Source organism: Sturnira hondurensis, unplaced genomic scaffold (genome assembly GCF_014824575.4).
Source record: "Sturnira hondurensis isolate 20B ecotype Veracruz unplaced genomic scaffold, ASM1482457v3 Scaffold0022910, whole genome shotgun sequence".
Classification (NCBI taxonomy): domain Eukaryota; kingdom Metazoa; phylum Chordata; class Mammalia; order Chiroptera; family Phyllostomidae; genus Sturnira; species Sturnira hondurensis.
In genome coordinates, this window is record NW_028095541.1 from 12,976,125 (window position 1) to 12,999,081 (window position 22,957).

The 22,957-nt window shown below is 40.8% G+C and overlaps 1 protein-coding gene across 1 annotated transcript in view; it reads right to left on the reverse strand.

Annotated features, from left to right (window-relative positions):
* Positions 1-356: 356 nt before the first annotated feature.
* The window catches only part of MKX (mohawk homeobox), a 58,342-nt gene continuing 35,741 nt past the window's right edge, over positions 357-22,957 (reverse strand). Inside the window, exons 5-6 of the mRNA XM_037037219.1 lie at positions 1,288-1,321; positions 357-1,182 (exon numbers count right to left, since the gene is read on the reverse strand). Of these exons, the coding sequence (XP_036893114.1) occupies positions 996-1,182; positions 1,288-1,321 (221 nt within the window). The 3' untranslated portion in view covers positions 357-995. The remainder of the gene's footprint in view (positions 1,183-1,287; positions 1,322-22,957) is intronic.

Genomic DNA, 22,957 nt, shown 5'->3' on the forward strand with positions numbered 1-22,957 from the left:
TAAAGTCAATTTTATGTATGTGTATGTATATTCACAGAGATACATTTCTTTCATTATCTTGTTCTCATTGCAAAATAAATTGCCCATCAGCAATTGTAATTTGAAATGAACCAAATAAAAGGTTTTTACCCATTCCTTATGAAAAACAATTTGCACCACAAAAATAATTGAACTTTAATGCAATCAAGGTTATGTTTTAAAACTAAACTAATAAGTTTAGTTCTACAAAGGAAAATTTCCTGTTATCTATATGATAAACTAAACACTTCAGCAAAACTTGAGAAAAAGGAAATTCAAATTGACTCTAAAGGGCATTGTACTTCCCAGAAGTGCTTGGAAAGTTTTTCTGATCACAATGTAGTCACCGTGATTCTTCTTAAATGTACACATTATGTGATCACTGCTCCTTTCATTTTGGAAGTTTGTAATGTATTAGATACGCAGGCAAGACACATGCATAAAAGTCTCGCTGTCTCTCTGAACAGCACACTGAATAATTTTACATACGACAGATGTTTTTCTTAAAGGAACATTTCATTTGGGCTGAAAGATTTCCAAATTTTAACACGTGACTTACTGAATACGTTTCAAGGGCTTTGGCAATTATGGTTTCAGTCCTGGACTGGTCAGGTCCATCGGGAATGACACACAGACTAGCAAGCATTATGGCGTGGTCATTTTGAGGCATAGCTGCTCTGCTGTGCCCACGTTGTAGCTTATTCTGGGGAAGCAAGGCACTTACTGTGATGGCAACGCAGACAGTGTATGCATAGTTTGAGTAACATAGAATAAGTTAATATTTTAGATTAAAGTGAGTTTTTTTTATAATTTATATGTCTTTTACAGAAGCAACTAAATGATATAGTCAGGATATTTAAAAATAAAAAGAGGTTTGAAAGGGAGTCATTTTCATTCCTGCTTCAGCTCTTAAGTTGAGGACTTATGAAAACACACTGGGGTGAAGGCCAGCCATCGATCTGAAAAGCGACAAACTACTAAAACTGCTGAACCAGGGGCACTTTGACCGTCTTTACTTCTGCTATATGTGACGACTTCTGGATGATGCAGCTGGTGGTTCCCTGCAGTTTGTCTTTCCCTTGTGCGAGATTCGTCAAGGCCATGGCCGCATTGATCTCCTTCCAGTACGTGTCATCCTTGCTCGCTCCCTTTCTATTAGCTGCACTGAATTTAAGCAAAAGAGGGAAGAAAACGATCAAACTTGTTGCATCTATGTAAAAAACAGCACCACTGAAAAGCATGAGCAGCAAATAGAAGCCCACTGCTCACCTGTCGCCCTTATTGGATCCATTTTCCAGAGTGTCTGCAAAGAAAAGCAAAAATTCAATTACTGTCTTCCTTTCTTTTTTTAATCTCAGGAGTTTCATCATCAGTTACTAGGAAAGTTCACCAGGCCCTGGCCGGAGAGCTCACTTGGTTAGAGCGTCCTCAGGACACGCCAAGGTCGTGGGTTTGATCCCTGGTCAGGGCACATACAAGAATCAACCTATATAAAGGATACATGGACAACAACTGAGAAGGGTGGAAATGGGAGGGAGGGGGGAGGATGGGGGCTGGGATGGGATGGGAGTAATAGACAGAAAACTGTACTTGAAAAATAATTAAATAAAAAAATTGGAAAATAAAAAAATAAAATATATATATTTTAATTACATTTAAAAAAAAAAAGAATCAACCAGTGAGTGCATGAATGGGTGGAACAACAAATTGATCTCTCTCTCTCTCTCTCTCTAAAACAATCAATCAATAAAAAAATTCATCAGTAAATGCAGAAAAATGTAATTGAATAACAATAATTAAAAAAAGAAAATATGCTGAAAATTTGTTTTTACACAAAGATAGAGTAGTTTAAGATACAAAAAACTCTTTACAAAGAAGCAAGCATATGATGAAGACAAGTAATAAAGAATAAAAAATAGCTTTCACAGATATACAAAATTCTGAGGTTAATTTATTCTGAGAAATTGGGCCTTCCCACAAGGAGGCAAACGAGACTGCCAGGTTCTGGTTCCGGTTCCACCCCACCACTAATCTGCAGTGTACCTCTGGCCAGAATGTGGTGCCCCACCACATCTGGGGTGCAATTTTCTCAACTATATAATGAGGATGTTTCTAGAAGATCTTCAGGGTGCCTCTGGCTCAATATTCTATGATTTCTAAGGTGGGAATCAAATCTCCACCTTAGAAGAAGGACTGGCAACTAGTTCCCTCTGGCTGGGTAACGAGTGAGTAATACACCCAATGCTGACAGCGATACATACAGGAGTCCCTGGCACATTAAAATAAGCAGGCACCAGTCTCCAAGCTGCAAAAGAACTTCCTTCCCTGCGGCTCCCTCTCTCAGAACTCTAATGTCGACCAGTACCTCATCAATATAAAGAGAGACAAAACAGGTTCTTGGGCGTGATTAAATCTCTCTGGACAGTTCCTCTGGCTCAATGAATTGGGAACACAAAAGTGGACAGAGAGAGGGAACGAGGGGCTGCCAGCATGGCAGGGAGGTGGGGAACAAGAGTGGACCTGGGACTCCCCATCAGTCTGTGAGACCCCAAAACTAGATAGTGGCTAAGTCACCAGCATCATCCCCAACAAACACATTACCAAGAAGTTACAGAATGAGGCACTCTGCCGCACACAGGAAACATGAAAAACAGTGTTTGCTCCGGGCTCTCCTTTAGCTCTGTGGCCTTCGGATGCTGTCTCTTCCTGCTCTCAGTCCTTTCCCGTTCTTTTACCACCCCTGACTCAATATTTCTGAAAGCAATTTTTTTCTCTGCAATGCTTAAGGCTGGTTAGAACCACAGTTTCTGGTTCTGGGATCTAAGACAGTCATAGAACTAGAAGAAAAACATCAACGTGATTGTAATATTGTTCAACCAGGGCAAAATTCCCGGGCAAGACGTGGTAAAGAGAATATAACCAAGTAGCCATGTAGATAAGGCAGCAAAACTTCGAAGTTCTCTATGAAGCTAAAGAATTGGGAAAGCCCACTAACTCATCCTAAGTCGGGCGTTACGGTGCAGACAGGGAGACGGTAATGGATCACTGTGAGCTCTTGCATGGTCTTTCACCCAGGGATCCTGAGGTCTTAAAGAATCAAAAAAGCAAGCAAAACAAACGCATTTAGTAAATAAGTGATAAGGTTGTCAGAAAGAATCAATGAGATAATACATGTCTAACCCCAAATGGAATAGCAAGTGGCATTCGTTCATGTGGACTCCTTTCGTTTTAGGGATCCTTTGGGGGAAATAAATGGATCAGTGAGCCATTGGATGGTCAGCCTCTGGATCTTCTGGCTCCTATTACTTCTGCCTGGATGGTTAGCTATTGGGGCTGTTGGTTTTGGAAATTTTAGTATTACAAAACTGCTCATGTAAATGGAGGAACTTTTAATTCACAGAACTCTGATGATCCTAGTTCACAGATCACTTCCTATGTGTCAGGCACTATTCTAAGCACTTTGTGTTTTAACTTATTTAGCATTAGTGCCCCTGTGTGTGGAGAGCATGTCTGCATTATGCCCATTAAATCATTCTTTGTTTAGGGCTGTTATCCGTGAATCTTGATGCAGGAGTGCCAGACACAAGGTGCTACCAGAACACAGAACAAGTCGAGGCTTTTGTTTAGGAGGAGGAAAGCCAGCACATTGGACATTTTACAGAGGGGGAAAAAAGAGTTATGCCTTTGCTCAATTTTGCCCACAAATTGCAACAATTCTGTTGCCAGAGTGAAGCAATAGGTTATGGAGATATTTATTCAATGGAAAGACTTGGCAAAAGCAGAATAAGTTCCATGAAGCTTAAATAACATTAGGGAAATAACAAAACATAATTTAGAAAAGACCATGTAACCGATGCCCTGGCTCACAAAGCGAGCAGTCTCACACACACGTGGGGCCAGAATCAGACTTCCCACCTGAATGGTCAACCTGAGAGTGATTATGGCACCGACTGCAAGAAAGAAGCCTGTGGCTATCAAATATGTAATGGGTTACAGAGCCCAGAAATGCCAGAAATGAGTGCAGCCTGCTTGTGGAAGGGGAACATGTAATTCACTGCTAAGGCCCACGGAGAGCTTCTATTTGAGATGAAGAGTGAACTTGTAGGTCCTGCAGTCCCCTGAATGGCTGTGCTCCCTGGGGCTGCCTCCTTGAACTTGTGCCACAGAGAAACAAGTTTACTACAGCCTCCTGTGAGATTATAAAATTCTGCTTACTCTTTGGGTATATGTGCTTTACAGTTTGGTGCCTATGAAAACACCTTTGAAGTACAAAAACACAGACCCCAGTTCCCACTTGGGTATTCCTAATTAGTTTCACAAATTTCAACAATGTACTCGGCAGTATTCAAAAGACTGAATCCTTTATTTCATTTCTAAGGCAGACGGGCACATGCAGTGTCATTAGGTATGGGATCGGGTTCCATTCTCAGCAACAGAAGAAAAGTCTTCATAAGAAGGCATGCAGAGGAGAAACATTTTGATTCTCCATCAACAGTAGTTGATGCTAAAACATTGTATAACAAAGCTCCATGTCGAACATTTCAAACCAACAGGAAAGAGAAAGCTGACTACTACAGCTTTTGTGGGTCTCTGTGTGCAGGGTCATTCAGTTGAAAATCTGAACCGGTGTTAGAAGGGTATTCTTTCCTGTTGCCCCCAGGACATTATGCATCTAACAGCCACCTCCTGCCATGTAGGGTTTCTAGTTTCCAGAACTAGCAGAAGGGAGATAGCAAACAGGGGCCTTTTACTCAGAAAAATTTGTGTTTTTGTAGGTAAGCAAAGAACTATAAAAATGCGGGAGTTTGGGGAAATTTTTTTCTATTTGTTATGCTGAGATAAAATCTGGGGAAATGCCCCAGGCATTTTAAAGAACCGGCTTCCTTCATGGGGAACTCAGAAAATTTACAATGCATGAATTACATTAAATAATTGTATTAAATATAAAGGTTCTTTTCCTTATGCTCTTTCCCTTTGAAGTTTAAACTTGCTGGCTCTTATCCGGTTGAAATACTTGTGCCTTTTCAGTCAACTGTCAGCATTTAAGGAGTGGCGGGTGTTAACCCATCACCAGGGGCTCATGCCACTTCTGCTTACTGCAGGCAGGTGGTCTCACCGCCTCCTCTCCACAAGTGGCACCCAGTAGCTCAGTCTGACAGGAGGAGGAAGGATTCTGAACGCTGCTGAAAAGAGAGAAACTGCAAGTCTGAGCTAGAGCAGACTTTCCCTGTTGTTAATTAGCATGCACAGACCTCGGTCTGACTGCCCCCTACTTCCAGCTCAGCTGTAGCTCTCACTCTGCAAGTAGCTTGGCTCGGCCTCTCCAAAGTCTGAGCTAAAATGCCTTTTTAGATTCTAAGGTTCCAAAAATCAGCTACGCTGTCAATTACCATAAAAGCAACTGGTTGGCAGTAACAACGTATTAAACCAGCCAAAAGAGCGTGTTTTAAGACCAAAAAAGAAAAGGAAAGAAAAAAAAGAGGTGTGTAGTTAGGAAAATCTTGAACGCTGTAAAACCCAAAGCATGTTGAAACTTACAGTGGGGCTATCCTCGGTTTGGACATGTGTTTTCTTATACAGTTAAGTAGAGAAAAAACTATACAGAAAATTCAGGTCTGCTGCAACTCAAGATGGGTAAACACAAAGCTCTGTGGGTAAAGTGTCCACTTAAGTTTGATAAATGCTGATTTAGAAACACATTAATTCTGATATATATTCCTGAAATAAGAGTTAGAGTCATAAAAAGAAACAAAAATATGGCCAAATCTTTTGCTCTGAGATTTTTTTTCAAATTTAATCAATAAGCCCTAAAGTTAGGAATGTTTTTAAATGTTTCTCAAAGTATTACTCATACCACTAAAATAGAAGTAAAATTAAGTATGATTAAGAATATGCGTATTTTTAATTAAATAGCCTAAAAGTCATATAATAAGCTTCCCTCCGTTACACTAGAGAGAGGCAGGGCTCCAGATGCTTGGCAACTGTGTTTCCTCACACTTGGGTCAGTTCGGGGCCATGACTGGTGACAGCAGGTGTGGGCAGCCAGGGCTTTGGTGTGTTTCTGATCTCAGAGGTCCCAAGAGCCCCCGAGACAACAGATCAGTTTCTGGAGTAATTACATACTTGGAACAAGTGAGATTAAAAACAAGACCTGGTGAGGAGAGCAGATACAGAACCTCGCTGAAGATTCTGAGAGACCGATTGCTCCAGACTTTAGGACCTGACACATGTGGAGCGAGCAATCACAGGGCTCCCTGCTCCCCTCACCACGGTTCTCTCTCTACCGGGTTCTCTCTCTACGGCCACTCACAGAAGATCCAGCCTGGCCGCACACACACCCACAGATTGGATCCATCATGGCTCTCTGTCCCATTCCTTTGAACTGTAGCATATGTTGTTTTTCTCTAATAAGAAATGCAGGTTCACTGCAGAAATCTGGGGAAGAGTGTTAAAGAGAAAATAAAGGACTTAGGGATACCTGATATTAACATTTAGATATATGGCCTTCCAAGAACATTGATAGACATTTTTAAAAATGGGGTCATTCTGTATATGTTTTATAACTTGCTTTTCTCACTGAACTTCTACTTTAGCCTTAGCCTTTGTTAATAAATAAGATAATAATCTACTATTCAGTCTTCCCTGATGTGGCGGTGGGTTTTGCCTGTGAAATAAATAGAAACAACTTGAAAGAATTTGAAATCTAGCTTCAGCTAAAGTAAATGTGAATACTGAGAGATTCCAACGTTACGAGAAGGGGTTATCTTTAAAACAGCAATTACTAACACTGATTGAATGCTTATTTTTATGCCAGGAATTCTACAAATGTTATCTCCAGTTAAATGCTTCTGATAACCCTGAGAGAGCATCACGCCCCTTCTTTACAGACAACCCTGCAGTTTAGAGGAGTCCAGAAACTCTCAAAGGACTCAGTGGGAGGCAGTCGGGGCTGTGAGACTCAGCTCGAAGCTGGCCCTGGGACTCTGAAGGTCGTGTTTGTCACTGCTGCGTCTTGTTGCCCCAGTGATCTCAGTTGCTAAAGCCACTTTCAAGGACCCTGGCGAGGCCAAATGCATTGTTTACACAGAGAGTCTGTGGAATGATAACCTATGAAAAACCTACTAAACACCTTTTTCTGTTCTTTTTACTAATACTTTAAACCCTAGAACTACAACAAAACTTTTGTTCTCCTATAATTTAATTTGTAATGTCAAAATATCTCTCCAAATCACAGAATAGGGAGTCTAAATAAGCTCTCTCAAGCTCTTTTTCACACTTTAACTGGTGTCATTTTAATAGATGTGATATCTATGTAACCACTTCTTTTAGCGATATATTACTGCTAAATAACTTCTAGACAGCTGTTGTGCAACACTTTTAGAAGAAATTGTTGTGGTTATCCTCTCTTTAGAGTAGTTAGAGCTTTTGAATGGTAAAGAGAAATCATTCTAAGTGACTTTTTTTTTTCCAAAAAGGAAAGGGAGAAAACCACCCAGTAACCTGTAACACTTACCTGTTGGAGACTAACCTGCTTCTTCCAGTTCCACTCAGCAAAGAAATGAGTTCCGCTTTAAAACCTCAGGAAGGGATTGCAACTTAGCTCAGTGAACATCTAGGTTATTGCTCTCAGAAGTGTTACTGGAGCGTGAGTTCTGTGAGCCTTGGGCTGGGGAAGCTTTGCAAGCTTTCTGAATAGTGAGAATTATTCAGTAAAGTCCACCTCATCTTCATGGATGGCTCTAGTCTTTTTTTTCCTTTTGTAATGTACTAGCTAAATTATTTATCCTGGGGCCTTAAAGAATGGGTGGCTTCCAAGATCATTTCAGAGTTTGAAGAACAATCTTTTCCAAAAATTCAGCCAGGGTTTCCTGCAGCCATGACTTCCACGCTCTGGCCAAAGACCCTTTTCCTTCCTGCTGCCTCGCATGTTGGCCTCCCCATGGCTGACGCTGCCCAGATGTTCTGGATCCACAGGATCCCCACCTTGCACTGCCTTTCTGTCAATGCACCATCCTCTCTATCTCCTGCCAGAAAATAAAAATTAGAAACCATACCCTTCTATTTTGGACTGATAGGGAAGAGTTCCCTGGTCAGGATGGGGAAAATGGACATCTCAAAGCTTTCAGAATAGGTTCTATTTCGATTAACACCACCAATAGCAGAACACCTTTATTATTCCAGAGTAGCCGTGTCTGTGGATAAACCTACGAGTGCACTGCCTGGTTCCTTATCAGTTAGGGAGCTATGGCTTTGATGGCTTTCCTTGTTAGGCAGAGTAGAAAGGTTTGAGCCTAGTGGCTTCTTATTAAGTCCCAGCTGTACCTGTGTTCTGGTAAAATGCACAGCTACCCTGACCCCATCAGTCTGGGCTAGAATGCTAGAAGAGTAGGTAGGAAGTGGAATTTACAGCTTGAAAGAAAGAAACTTTGAAATAAGCAGAGTACCACCCAATTATAATTTCTCAATGTCACTTTTAATCTTTTCCACTAAATATATTAAATATTGTTGATGCTAAGTTACTATGCACACTGCCTTCTACCAAGATTGCTCGTCTGTGATTTCAAAGGCTCCATCTTCCCAAAGTCTACAACTCTCAGTCTGAAATTTTGCTTTGAAGATTAGAATGAGGTCTATGGGGAGGAAATTGTTGGCGAGCGTCAAGAAGATCTGGAAATGTTAAATATTCTCATTTCCATCATTCGCTCATCATTATGAGCTATGAGTGTGGTCTGGTGTGAGGCACGAGGCAGCGTTCTCAGCGGTTGGAGATCAGACGCTGGAACCAGACAGCAGGGTGCACCCTTCCTCCACTGTAGACTGTTTGTGGGACGGCAGGCCAGAGGCTTGCCTTCTCTGAGTTTCGGCTTTCTCACCTATAAAATGGGGCTAATGGTACTGGATGCACAGTCTTGTTATGAGGACACATGATTTAATATTTTGTAAGAGATTTAGAAGAGAGTTTGAGCCCATGTATCTAGTACTATGTAAATTCTATAAAATAAAAAAGTTAGCTTTCTCATTTTTTCTTATATCTAGAATATGGGGTTGAATGCAGTCACCAAAAAATTCATATTGTTCAGAGGTTTAATATGAAAATCATTATGTAAAGATGAAATACCTCAGTCCTGGGCAAAGCCCATCAGCTTAGATGAATGGATTAAGTGCGCAGAATATATCATCTTCAAAGACAAAATGGCTTTCTGATGCTATTTTGTGCCAAATACTAGAACGTGCCAAGACAAAGAGCGCTGGGGCCGCACTAAAGAATGGCTACTACCTTGAAGTGTCTAATGGATTTTGTTACTTCATGTCCTCAAGGGGGCTGTCAGAGATGTTCCCCCAAATATTTCATCCATGATAGCTCAGGTTTCAGCCCAAGTCTCAGAAATGACTTCTTAACTATGCATGCATAACTTTTGTGTGTCTCTGTGTTACGGGGAGCACTAATTGTTTATAAGAGCAGTCCTTTTTACAGGCAGGTCGGGCTACTATGTCTGAAAACTGGATGGACGTACTGACTTTTAGCTAAAGCTTAATGAGGGCTGTTTCTCCTGAGATCAACTCTATAGCTGCTCCATTGCAGTTCTAGAAGGCTGACTTCTTCAATAAATATACAGCTGAATAGTTTTCAGTTACAAAATACTAATACGACTCTATTCAGCAAAAGACCCTTTAAAAGAAAAAAAATATGCCTTCATAACAATCTAGAAATTGGCTGGATAGTCTGGCTCCATCCATGTATTTGACAAGGCCTTCAGCGTCTCTGAAAAACCATCCTTTGATGAGTGAACAGCCGAGTATCTTTGAATTGGCTCACACTGCTGCCCAAATTCCTCAAATAACCATCTCTAGAAATGACACTTCAGCCTAGGAGATCTTCATGTCAAACCTGTCTGACTGCATTAACACCAGAAAGACACAGGAAGGGAGATGATGTTCACAACCTTCTTGGATCTTTCCGAAGAGTAGCAAATGAGTTTCCCTACTCACAGTTCATCTGCTGCATTTATTAATAGACAAAAACATACTTCAGACATAAGATGGATGATATTACCAGTCTTTCTTCTACATTTTAAATGCATTTCAACATTTTTAATACACTTAAGATGTTAAAACTATACTTGGCATATCAGTGTTCTATGTTCACACATTTCTACATTTAAAGGTTCTGTGATTTTTCTGCTTTTAATCGCAGGAACAGTCATTTAGAGTCTAAACTTGGAAGGGGAGGGAGTTTGAAATGCAAATTGGAAAGGTTTTTGCTTATGGCACCGATGAGCAGGAGCAGTTAGGAAGGAATAAAGATGGAGTCAGTGCCTTGCCCTGCCTTGGCTGCGGGTGGGGGTCCAAGAGGACTCCTAGTCAAGAGGTTTCTGATGACCTGTTTTGACCAAGAGAATACCTCTCTCTATTTTAAATCTTGACAGAGGAATCCACATCCCAAATCATTCATTAAGTTCCAATGGCACACAGATTGTATTCCACTATCATCACCTACATTTAGAATACAAGTGAGCTAGAAAAAAACTGGGGGTAAGTTCCTCAAGGATAACAGGTTGATATGTCTAGGGAGAAAACAAAAACATTTCATGGCTCGAAACCACCGTTTTGTGCAATAATTTGTCTAAGATACGAGATGTGTCTTAGGAGCACAGGACGATGTTAGCCAACTCGTCAGCTAGGCATGTGACCTCGAGAAAATCATTTACACACAGTGCACCGAAGTGTCTCCCCCTATAAAATGGGCGTAAGAGTTAAACCTACTCCCCCAGGTTGCTGTGAGGAGTAAGTGATGTACAGGAAGTTCTCACTTAATGTCCTGGATAGGCTCTTGGAAACGTCAATGTTAAGTGAAACAGCATGTGAGGAAACCAGCTTTACCATAGGCTAATAGATAGAAACAAGAGTTAAGTTTCTGTGGTATGTTCTGGGAACAAACCTATCACCACACTTCTAAGTAAAGACCCAAAGCACTTCCAGTATTAAACGTTGAACTCAATGTGAGCTACACATACATTTAAGAAAGAAGAATAAAAACGTGTAAGAGAATTCTGCCCCAACCCTTTTATTCCAGTTCAGAATCTTGGGTGGTGGGAGTCTGGCCTGGCTGCTCAGGGTGCAAGGTGGGATGCACCCTGAGGTGGGGCACCTTTTTAATGAAGGGTGCACTTGCACACCCCCACACCCACTGAGACTGGATGATGGAGACCACGTGCTAACTAACCCGCTGTGCACATCTGTGGGACAGGGAGGAAACTGGAACACAGGAGAAAACCCACACAGAAACAGGGAGAATACGCCAACCCACACAGGCAGTGGGTCCGGCAAGAATCGATTTCTTTTTCTCATTAACGTTGTAAGAAAACAACATTGAATGAAACAACATTATTCGAGGGCCACCTATACTAAGTGTAAAGTTCTTGGAACTGTACCTGGCACATAGTAAGTAAAGGCTATGGTGTGACAATTTCTTAAGGGAAGTGGGGACGTTCAGTAGGCCTCCTTTAGTCATAGGGCCACTCCAAGCTCCTTGGAGGGGCTACGCCCCCCACAGGTAGGTAGAGGCTAGCACACCCTAATTTCTAACCCATCTTCTCAGGTGCTGTGGAAAAGAGAATAAAATCCACAGGAGTACTTCTCAAAAGGGCAGGGCAGGCTCCTGTCCTACCCCTGAGTCTGTGATAACGGAGATCACAGACAGGCAGGGAGCAAGCTCCGCAGGCGTTCTGCAGTAGACGGTACTCTACCCGGTGGGGCCACCGCGTTAGCAGAACTGCAGTGGAGCATCCGAGTGGTCTGCTTCCAGTAAAACGTGCCACGACGCTGGGAGTCCGGGTGTTCACTCCACGGTGGCAGCACAGGCAGCATTTCTTTGCTACTTTTTAAAAATTATTATGGATTCCTAGTATTCCAACAGGGGTCAAATAACAGTCTTAGGACTGTATTTAATGAACCAAGTTCTTGATTCTCTCTTCATGTGACTAAGCAGATACGATATTTTTATAGAGAAATAATTGTTCAGAACATTATGGGGAAATACTGCTCAGAATGCAGCTTCAAAAATACTTTTCATTGTTTATTTTTTGCTTAAACACGAATATAATATCACTAAAAACAATTTTTTGATAAATCGCCTCACTTTAATTGCATTATTTCTCCCAGTAACTACCACTTTTTTCTGTGCTATGACGTATAACTCAGGGACAGTCATTACAAAGTTGAGAACGAAGGAACCCAAGATTTTTATTGTGCTATATCACTGACTACTTCAGAACAACCCAATCACCTTCCCTCTTCTGGCTGGCATGGCCACGGTCATAACAGACTGTTACAAGATCTGTTTTCTGTTTTGAAAATAAACACGCTGGCCCAGCTCTCTATCGCTGTGATGGCGAGGCCTTTCATTTTCTGTAATCTTGCATTTTTTATCTTTCCTTTGGGAAAATAGGGTGACAAATATTAATCCTCGCGGAGTTATCAAAAACTAATTATTCAACCTAAGAATTTTTTTCTAGGGTAGCATAATAAGCTTTTATAAACTAAAGTAAACTCAGTTTCTGCTGCTCTCAGTAGAATATTTTATTCAGGCCTGCCTCAGAAAGAACAGAGCATTGTTTTTATACTTTGACAGAGTGATGAGGTTTTACAAACAGTTTTGGGTCAGTTTTAATCTGTTATTTTTACTGCAGCCCGGAGAGGTAGGAGCTATGTGATGTCTAAAGAGGAACAGGGACAGGCAATAAGAAACAGAATCACCATGCAAACAGCACAACTACCACCAAGACCGAAGCTACTGAAACAGAGCTCACTGGTCATGACGTTCAATCTACTTGGGAAGGAGCGTTGAGAGGGTCCGGTCTGGCCTGCTATTGGCTTTGCTTTTGCGCAACAGCAAAAGGTCATACCATCTGGGACTGGAGGGCTGAAGAGAACCGAAACGCTAATGGTAGTTGTCCCAAAGCCACCCAAAGGCCCAGTGACAGACTGAGAGCTGCAAATGACTCTTGGCTGGGTGTCTGCTGGAGAGTGAGCTGAGATGGTTCTACCCGGGACCATGTGGAGCCATCCTGGGCTGGGACCACTGCTGTCAACAGCCACCCACACTAGATGCAGCAAGTCTAAACAGCAAGGCTCCACAGCTATGGCCTTAGGAAACGTAATATTCAGGAGGAGTATTTTGTGGGCATCACAAGGTATTAAAGACATAGTACTTAAACACTAATCAAAGAAATTATAAAGAGAGAAAGCACCCAAAAGGTCTTAGATTTTTAAAAAAAGATCTCAATGACTATCAGGGAAAAAAATGAGCATAACATACAGAAAAGTTCTTGCAAACCATTTCCTGGAAATTTAAAAACAAGAGAATGGCATGTTCACATGATTTAAATATATTTAAATGCCCAGCAGCTGCCATATATATTGTGTTATAAATTTCATATGTTATTGTAAGTAAATAAGATACCTTAAAAATAAAAGAAGAACATTTATTTTTATCATTAAAAATTATTGATTTAGAGAAAGGGGCAATGGACCTAATAATGTATTTTTGGACAAAATGCAATCCTCTGTGCTACTTCTTATACTTATTCACATACTTTTTAAAAGAAAGCTATTTCTCTTTTTGAGGGAGAGAGGTAGAGGGGAATGTAGGGATAAAGAAAGGAATTTTTGATATGAGAGAGAAACATCGATCGGTTGCCTCTTGTATGTGCTCCGACCAGGGAACAAACCCACAACCCAAGCCTGTGTCCTGACCAGGAACCAAAGGGGCGACCTTTCGAGAAGCAGGACGATGCCGAATCAACTGAGCCACACCAGCCAGGGTCCTTTCCCATCCTTCTTGATGACTTTAGAGAGAAATTTAATAATCAATAACGCAAAGCAATTTAAAAATAAACAAAAGGGGTGGGGGAGGCAGAAAGCTGTGCAAAAAGAAAAGAAAGTAAAAATCACAGTTCCAGAGCAAACTGGATCTACTTACCAACATGTCTGGTTTTGGTGATGGAATATACTATGCATACTCAAAAGTGATTTAAAAATAAAATCCTCTAATTCTAAATTCTCTGCAGACACCCAGAAATAGATGGTGAATGAGCAGTGAGAAGAAGATAGTAGTTATTGCCTTGAATCAAAGTATTACACAAAAGAGTCAGACTGTCACAGACCAGAGTAAATAAACTACATATTTTCATCACGGAAGCACCAAAAAACTTGCCTTTTTTCATTTTTTTAAACTTTTTTTGCCAGGGGGTGGGGCAGGGAACGGGATGGGGAATAACAGCCAGAAAAAATCATACATCCCTTGAAACACACGTGGCAAACACAAGGCCTGCGGGCCGAATCTGGCCCTCTACCTTATTTATCTGGCCTAGCACCTTGTTTCTACCCAGCAGCAGCACTGAGCTCTCACTTAACTGTTAAGGAATAATTACATTTATACAGTCCTAAAGTTACCTTTGGCCCTTTGAAGGCAACCTAAAGGCTGATGTGACCCCTGGTAAAAAGAGTTTGACATCCCTGCCTTGAAAGATTCCCCAGCTCTTGTAGGCACATGGGATAGTTCTCATCACTTTCCCACATCCAGGAGGTGGAAGCAGGAGGGGGTGGTATAGCCTAGTCACAGATTTGTGGGCAGAATAGTTTCTTCTAAGAAACTAAGAGATGCGAGGGTCCCTCAGGCTAGAAATGTACCACACACCATTGGTCAGGATGCCCTCTACTACTTCAGATGTCTCTCCAGTTACACACACACCCAGTTCATGCTTAGCATGAGTGAGCCACTCTCTGTTATGCATACGGTCGACACATGGGTCCAAGCCCAAGAGAACTGAAGGAGGAGAAACCATCCTGCCAAGGCCACCCACAATGGTTTCCTAACACAAGACTTTACAAAACACATATGAAGAAGTAGGCCATTGTCTCAGGCCTCTGGGCAGCATTTAAGTACACAGCCCTCAGAATAAGACAAGAATAGGAGGTGGGAAGGTGGAGCTGGTTAGTAAGGCTTTTTAGAAAAAGCGTTTCTTTTATTTTCCACACTCTAAGCAATTATATACATTAACCAGCTGGTTTTCAGCTTCCTTTAAGAGGTTTATAAAAGTCATCCTATAAGCTAGTTTGTTAGACAATGTAATATATAGACTCTTACTTGGACAAGAAGATGCAGAAAAAATATTCTCGAAGTGGAGGAGCAAGGAATCTGTATATGTGCTGTCTTATCTGAACTCATAGCAGAATAAAGAAATGAAAGATAAGTGATGAGGAAGGTGAAAGTATGAAAATACATTGATTAATTATTCACAAACATCACAATAAAAATAACTGACAGGGCTAGGAAAAGCAGCAAGTGGGCCCAGAAATGAAAAAGATGATGATTTTTATACTGAAGAAAAAAAGAAAGTAATGGGAGTTCTGTGGGGCCAGGGTTGTTTGCTTTAGAAACAGGAGTCATATTTTATGTTTAATTGAAGAATTATTCAAGTAGAATTCCACAATAACTTTGGTAGTCTTTGAGAGAGAAAGAAAATAACCCATTAGATGACAAATTCCTACAGCTGCTTTTAATGGGATTCGTGTCCTTTTTGTTTCTTTTGAATTGAGAAATCGAGCACACCTGTTCACTACTAATCAGCTCAAATGGTGAAGGGTGGACTGGCTTAATCACACTTGATCCCTCCAGTAGTGAGGCACACCGGAAAGAGGAGGGATTTGGGGCCAGAGAACTTGAGGTCTGAATCCCAGTTCCGATGCTTTCTAGCATGTGGTTTGGGACAAGTTACTTAATTTCTAAGTCTCCTTTATTTTTTCCCTCATCTGTAAAATAGATACAAAAACACTGCACAGTAAGGACTGCTGTGGAAATTAGTAATAATCACTGTAAAACACCTGACATCCAGTAATACTGAATAAATAGCAACTATAACTATTCTACAATTGCAAATACTCTTTCTGTAGTGGTAGCAAATTTTGCTGAATGCCGAACCTTGAAATGGAACAGATAACATGTAACACAACAATTCAAAAATAGTTTTTGTTTTTGAATTGTCTAAGCTGGGTCAAGGGCAGCCATGTTATGTCTATGGTGCTCTGGTGTGAAAAATCCTCAAAAGAGCAAGATGGCATGTTATGGATGCATTGATTCTGCAATGGCTCAGAGAAGGTCACATAAATTGCTTAGTAGCCATAACATGCAAAACATTAGGATGGAATCTTCGATGACAGTGAAAATGAGAGTAAGTACCAAGGCAAATTTGAGGATTACCAAGGCAAATACCAGTCAGCAACTGGTCTTCTGCTGTTCATTTCTGGGGTTGGCCCATGTAACCACTATTGGACTAGAGGTTTACACACTACCCATGCAATCATATAGATGTGTTAGAGCATTTTCTCTTAATTGTGTGGAGGAAGTTTTAAATGTGAAGGTCCTCTCTCAAGATAGAATATATCATTTGAATCTGGGGGAGCAGCTTTGGAAATTCCGTTTTTAAAAGCTCCTTCTCTAATCCTTGTCATTGAGAATTTCCTATGAAGATCTAACGGGTACACCCACTTTTCACTAGGAATAAAATAACTACTGAGAACATAGTTACTTAAAAGACATTAATCGTGTCACTGCTTTACTCTAAACATCTGTACTTGGTATCCTTAAATTTTTAGATTGACCGAAGCAAGAATACATAGATCATTTCAACTCCTGATACCTTACGAAAAGACTGACACTTATTCCTCCCAATGCATAGCAGAATGGGAGGAATACTCAATTTTCTTTGGAATATTTTTTGCAGTCTTTGGATGCCTGGTACTTTGATAGAAAATGGGCAAACATATTGCAGTGAATCGGAGCTTACCCAAGTGAGAGCCAAATTATCTCACTGTGAGTGTCAAGTGACAAACTACAATCTGTACACAGCACTTTACGCCCCCCACCCTACTATTGGGACCATAGTTAAGGACGAGGTTAACTTAATTCATGGTGATAACAATAATTATGGAGTATTTTGTGAGTCATAAATGTGTAAGTAATCTCATTTCCTTTTTGTGCACACTTGTGTCATTTCTCCATTTTATGATGTGAAAATTGAGACTTAGAAAAGCTGACTGACAGGTCCAAAGCCACACTGTTAGTAAACAAGAGGGCCAGTAGTAGAAGCCAGATCTCTCAACTTTAAGTGCAATATAATTTGTTCTCCGTGTTGTCTTCATTGACTTATTCACAGGTTCATGGGTTCATCTGGCAAACATTTAATGAATGCATCCTATCTAGCAGGCACTGTGACAGTTGCTAGAAATACAAATTGCAAATGGATTTCATCACCAAGCAATTTGCAGTTTGGGAAACAAATGACAGCAACCCAGTGTGGTAAGTGCTGTAGGAGCATACAGGAGAGGGAGCAGTGACAAGGGCAGGGGGTGGGGTGGGGGTGGTCCCAAAAAGGAGCTGCAAAGAAGATGAGGAGCTCATACACCCTTGGGGCAGCATGGAGAAAAGGCCCTGGGCAATTGCTTCCCAGGGCAAGCAGCTTCCTCCATTCATGCCAGCATGCCCAACCAACTTATTATCCAGATGCCTAGATCTGGAAAAAATGGAAAAGCATAGGCCTGAGGTAAAGATGAGCAGGAGGTACCAAGGCGAAGGTGGGGAAAGGCATTCCGAGGTGAGGGAACAGCTGTATGAAACCCAGTGTTACGCACTGCATGACTCCTCCGGGAAACTCTTCTTGGTGAAGCTGAAATGCATGAGGTATGTGAGGAGCTGTTGAGAAATGAACCAGAAGAGATGAGTGGAGGCCAGGCATTGGGGGGTTTATGCTTTTGGATGGCAAGAAGAAGAATGTGAACCCTATCCTGAAATGTATGGGGAATGCCTAAAAACTGTGATATGACCTGATTTGGATTTTAGAAAGATCCCTGGAGCCTTAGTGGAAGATTGGATTTGAGGAGCCAGGCGGAATCATGGCAGGAGCCTAAGAGAAAAGTGAGGAGTCTGAGGATTCAGAATGTAGCAGTGGGATGGATGGGAAGACAAGCTTTGGAGAGCTTAGGAGGACAGAGGCGGAATGACTAGATGAGGTTTGGGAGCAGAAGGCGGGGCTCGGTAATGTCTCTCAGGTTTCTGCCTTGGATGACTGAGTTAAGGAAGAAAAGAGGAGGAGCAAGTTTCCCTTTGGAGAAGGCGGGTCATAAAGGATTTGATTTTGACACATCAGAGAGGAGGAGAGCTTGGAGGACCTTCAAGTGTAGATGCTGGCCATACTCTTAGAGATGCATGATGCTGCCTCTAACAGAAAAGAGAAAGTTTCATTGCCGGATTACTTAGCAACATCTTCAGAAATATTCTGATATTTCCTCCTCAAAGCATGCATTTTAATATAGAAATACATCAGTATATAGGAAAAAGAGGTATACAAATAGATACATAAATAAGAAAGGGTCTTAAACAAATATAACTACAGAATAATATTTTGGGACATATATTTAAAAGTTTTCGTGTATTCTTAGCTAATATTATTCAGCATGTGATTTAAAAAACAAAACAGTGTAAAGTACAAAAGTCTTGAATGATGAATTATTTAAAAATCTTATTAGTCACACACCCTTAATGCATACCAAATTTCTCGAAAAAAAAATGGCACACCTGAAGGGCGAAGGGGAAAGAAATTGCTTCCTTAAGTGAAGGAACAGAAAGCATGGAGGGTCGATCTGGCTGCTGGCCAGTCAGAGGACACAGAAAAGCCAGCAGTTACAAGGCAAATCTCTACTAATTCAAAGTTCCCACTTCTAGTCTGCCTTTGACATGAAATATTTAATAGAAACTTCATTTGAACCATGAAATGCCCTTAAATTTTTTAAATACTGGATTCCATACTATGCTAAAAGAAGACAGGATTAGGTGACTGAAGAGAAACACATTTATTTCTAAAAGAAGAAGAAAGGACTAGAGGAAAGCATAAAACGGTTAGTGAGAATTTCTACTGAAAACCGAAAGTTAATGTCACCACAGAGTTTCTTTCCAATTGACGACAGATGCTTCTTAAAGAATGGATAAATCAATAAAGTGCATTTCCCAGTGGCACTTGGAACCACAATTTCAATCTGTTGAAATGGCACAGAGATGGGAAAAAAGCAAAATAAAAATGAGCAACAACAAAAAAGGTTTTCTTTTAGAAAGAAACTCCACTTAACTGTTTTCCACACTCCAGATTTATACATTCAGCTCCCTAGAGGGGAATGAGTATTCAGCTTCCCTCAGGAAGGTGGCTTTTTGCTGGGTGCGTGCATGATGTTCGTTTGTCTTGCATGTAAAAACCAGAACATAACAAGCTTCTAATCATCACTTGTTAATGTGAAACAAAAAGAATTCTTTTTTCCATTGAAAGCAGATTGTAGTAAAAAAGCAGCATTCTCCAAGGTCATATGCTGTTGGCAAAGCTCAAAAAAACCTTGTAGTCCAACTTGCTTATGTTCAGCTGTGTTTACTTAGACTTAACTTGACAAAGGCTGCCTCTGATTATACTGAGCAGTCATCTGCCCACAGATAAATAGATATTACACAAACTTTTGGAGAAAATGGCATTTGGCCTCCATAATTTTGGAAAATTTTATTCTGTACCCTCAACTTAAGACACCAAAATGATCCACAATATGTTTTGGGATTGAAACATAAATATTTCATTTAACAGAGGGAGCCGCCTGCATGACCGTTCTGATTTTCAGGTGGTTTACTAGCAGAGTGTGGAACTGCTTTGGAAGGTGTGGAGTAGCCCGGCAACAGGCGGTTTCAGGCAACATTTATTTCAGTTTTTTCAATCACCATCAAGATCTCAAGGAATTTCTGTAAACAAACTGTCACTTACAGAAAATAACTTTCCATCAATTTTTACAACGAGTCTCCAGAACAGAACATGCATATAAAAATAAGAGTTAGCTAAATTATTTCCAGAGACTGTATCTTAGAGTAATGTTTACACTATCAGTAGAAAGCAAAAGCTCAATATTTTACCACTATATTTTACACTAAATGCAAAATTTTGCTTTTGGAGTAATGTAAACCATTTGCTTGGTACAGAGTCTGTTTCCAATTACCCAAGAATGGATTCTGGCCCATCGTATTTACTTTGCTTGATGCTATATTTACATAACAAAAGATATACATACTTTCCTCCCCAAACTAAGATTGTTTCAAAGGTGGAAGTATTTTTATATTCCCCAGAGATCAATCAATCAGCAGATCCCTACTGCACTTCGCTAACAACTGGCAATACAGTAGAGAATGAGAAGAGGCTTTCTGTCCTCTGAAGCTTGCCCAGTGAGAAAAATGATGAATTGAACACATAGTGTCATTTTCTAGCTTGCTCATCTTAATTTCTACAAGTAGGAAGAGCCCCCCCCCCCGCCCCCCGCCACTGAACGGAACATATTTTCTCCCCTGACTGCTGTTTTATTACTGAATTAACGGGGCTGGAGCCCTTCATTTAGAATGCTTGGGGTGAAGGGAGTTGTGAATACTCTGCTGGGCCGGCTCCCTCTCGCCATTCGGCCTATGTCTGCGGAGGGGTTAGTTTTGAACTGATTCGTTTAATGCCTTCTAGTTTGGCTTTTATTCTAACTTAGTAAATTTGATTTGACAAGTGCTCTGTGAAATGAGCAGGTGTGAACGACGACGGTGCTGCTCCTGTTGGAACAACTGCCGCTTGAAAGAGCTGCGTCGACCGATGCACCATGGCACATTCCCACGCTGTTTTCTCTCGCTATGCTTTTGCTTTGAGATTCACAAAAAAATGAATTAACATCTATAAATAAAAGAAGGAGTCTGGTTTCCAAGGTATGTGCCTTTCGGGTCAGCAAATAAATCTGTAACGCACGCTGGAGACTAGAATGGCCTCCTTATGTTAGTGTGTGTGAGAGAAACATTAAGGCCTGGATAGCTTTTAATGCAAAATGGCACCCACAACCACTGTAGAAAGGGCAGTTTCCTGTGATTCGATGTGTAGTTGGAGAAATGAATCCAGGAAAATGAATTTCAACCATTTCTCCCGAAGTCCAACCACATGACAAAGCCAGAGGCATCTCCAGAGCCTCTGATGTAACAGCAGGCCGACTGAAAAGACTGCTGCCTGAAAATAACTCCCACAGCCTAACCCCGAGAGCCCGAGGCAGTGCCCGGCAGAGGAAGGTAAGAGAGGTTAGACAACATTGGGGACGGTGATGATGAACTCCTTGAACTTTACCTCATCAGGAACAGAATCCCAGAAATGGAGATCACATGGAGGGTTATCAGTGGGGGAGGGGAAGGGGTAGAATGGCGGGAAAAGGTGCAGGGAGTAAGACGCATAACTGGTAGGTACAAAATAGACATGTGGAAGTTAAGAATAGTATAGGAGATAGAGAAGCCAGAGAACTTACATGTACAACCCATGGACATGCACTAAGGGTTGGGGGGATGCTAGAAGGTTGGGTGGGGAACGCAGGGCAGAGGGGAAAAGGAAGAAAAAATTGGGACAACTACAATAGTATAATCAATAAAATATACTTAATTAAAAAAAAGAAAGCACAGGGGATGACCACACATTTTACTTTTTAAGCATGGAGGAAGGGGGCAGTTGATACATCAAACGTCAAGTAATGTAAACCCTGTCGGAGTGGAGCTACACGTGGTGGCTTCTCACAAAGGAAAAGTCAGTTCGTGAACTGCAGCAGATTGGATCAAGACATAACTCTGCACAGAAACCACTAAGGAAGCTCCGTCAAGGCTACCAGGCGACAGTGTTATGTCTAAAAAAGTGAGTAGAGCCATTGGAATCTCTAGACACGCAGTTCATTCTTTAAAACACAGAATTTAACACAGAAGAAAATGTTGGTTACGGATCACTGACAGGAATTTGTTTCCAGTTGATTCAAACTTATATGGCCCTCTCAATTTAACCAAAGTGGGGAGGGGGGAAAAAGAAAGAGAAGCTTTCATGAGCAAAAGTCTCCCAAAATTTCCTGTATTTTCTGGTTCCGTTTCTCCCAGAACTGAAACAACACAAAACAACACCACCTCAGTGCACTCACTTCCAGCTCAGTCAGGAAGTGCTGAGGTACATAAACATTTTTTATTACACTTTTTTTACAAGAAGGTGACCAACATTTTCTTAGCATTCCAAAAAGCTCCAGGTTTGGAATGCATTTTGTTTAAATGTCAGCAAAGGAATTTGCTCATCGTTCAAAAAGCGCTTTTTCTCTCAAAACTTGGAATATACGTAGAAACTGTATTGTGAATGGAATTACAAAACAGCCCAGAGCCACAAAGGGAAATCCACTTTCCAGTCTTTAAGAGAGCTCTGTAGGAAAGCATTCTGTGCCAGAGGCAACAGAAAAAACAAGAGACATTTATATAGCAGAGCTTATCAAGTGCTTTCATAATTATTATTGACCATTCCATGAGGCAGGTATTTTTCTGTATTTTATATTTCTTGATTTATTTCAAAATAAATAAAAAAGTTAGATGATTTACCTAATGTTTCTGAGTGAGTTAGTGGTAGAGAAAAAAAAAATCTAAACCTAGATCTTCAAACCCTAAAACCATAATCTGAAGGCATTGACTGGAACCTAAAAGCCAGCATCATAGTAATGGAAAAATACTGGAAGTATTGCCACAAAGGTCTGAAACAAGATAAAAATGTGCATCACTATTATTTAACACTGTGATAGAGGTACAATTCAGTGCAATAAGCCAGAGAAAGAAACCCATGGCAAAAATTTCAGAAAGGAGGTTAAACCATAATTATTTGCAAACACTATACCATATCTTGCCATGTATGATACTCACCCATGTTTTTGGCCCCACTTTCAGGGGAAAAAATTTCATTTTAATTCAATTTTTATTTATGTATAAAACTAGCGATCATATTCCAGGGTATTATTTTGCATATAGATATCATTATTGTTTTCTAGAATT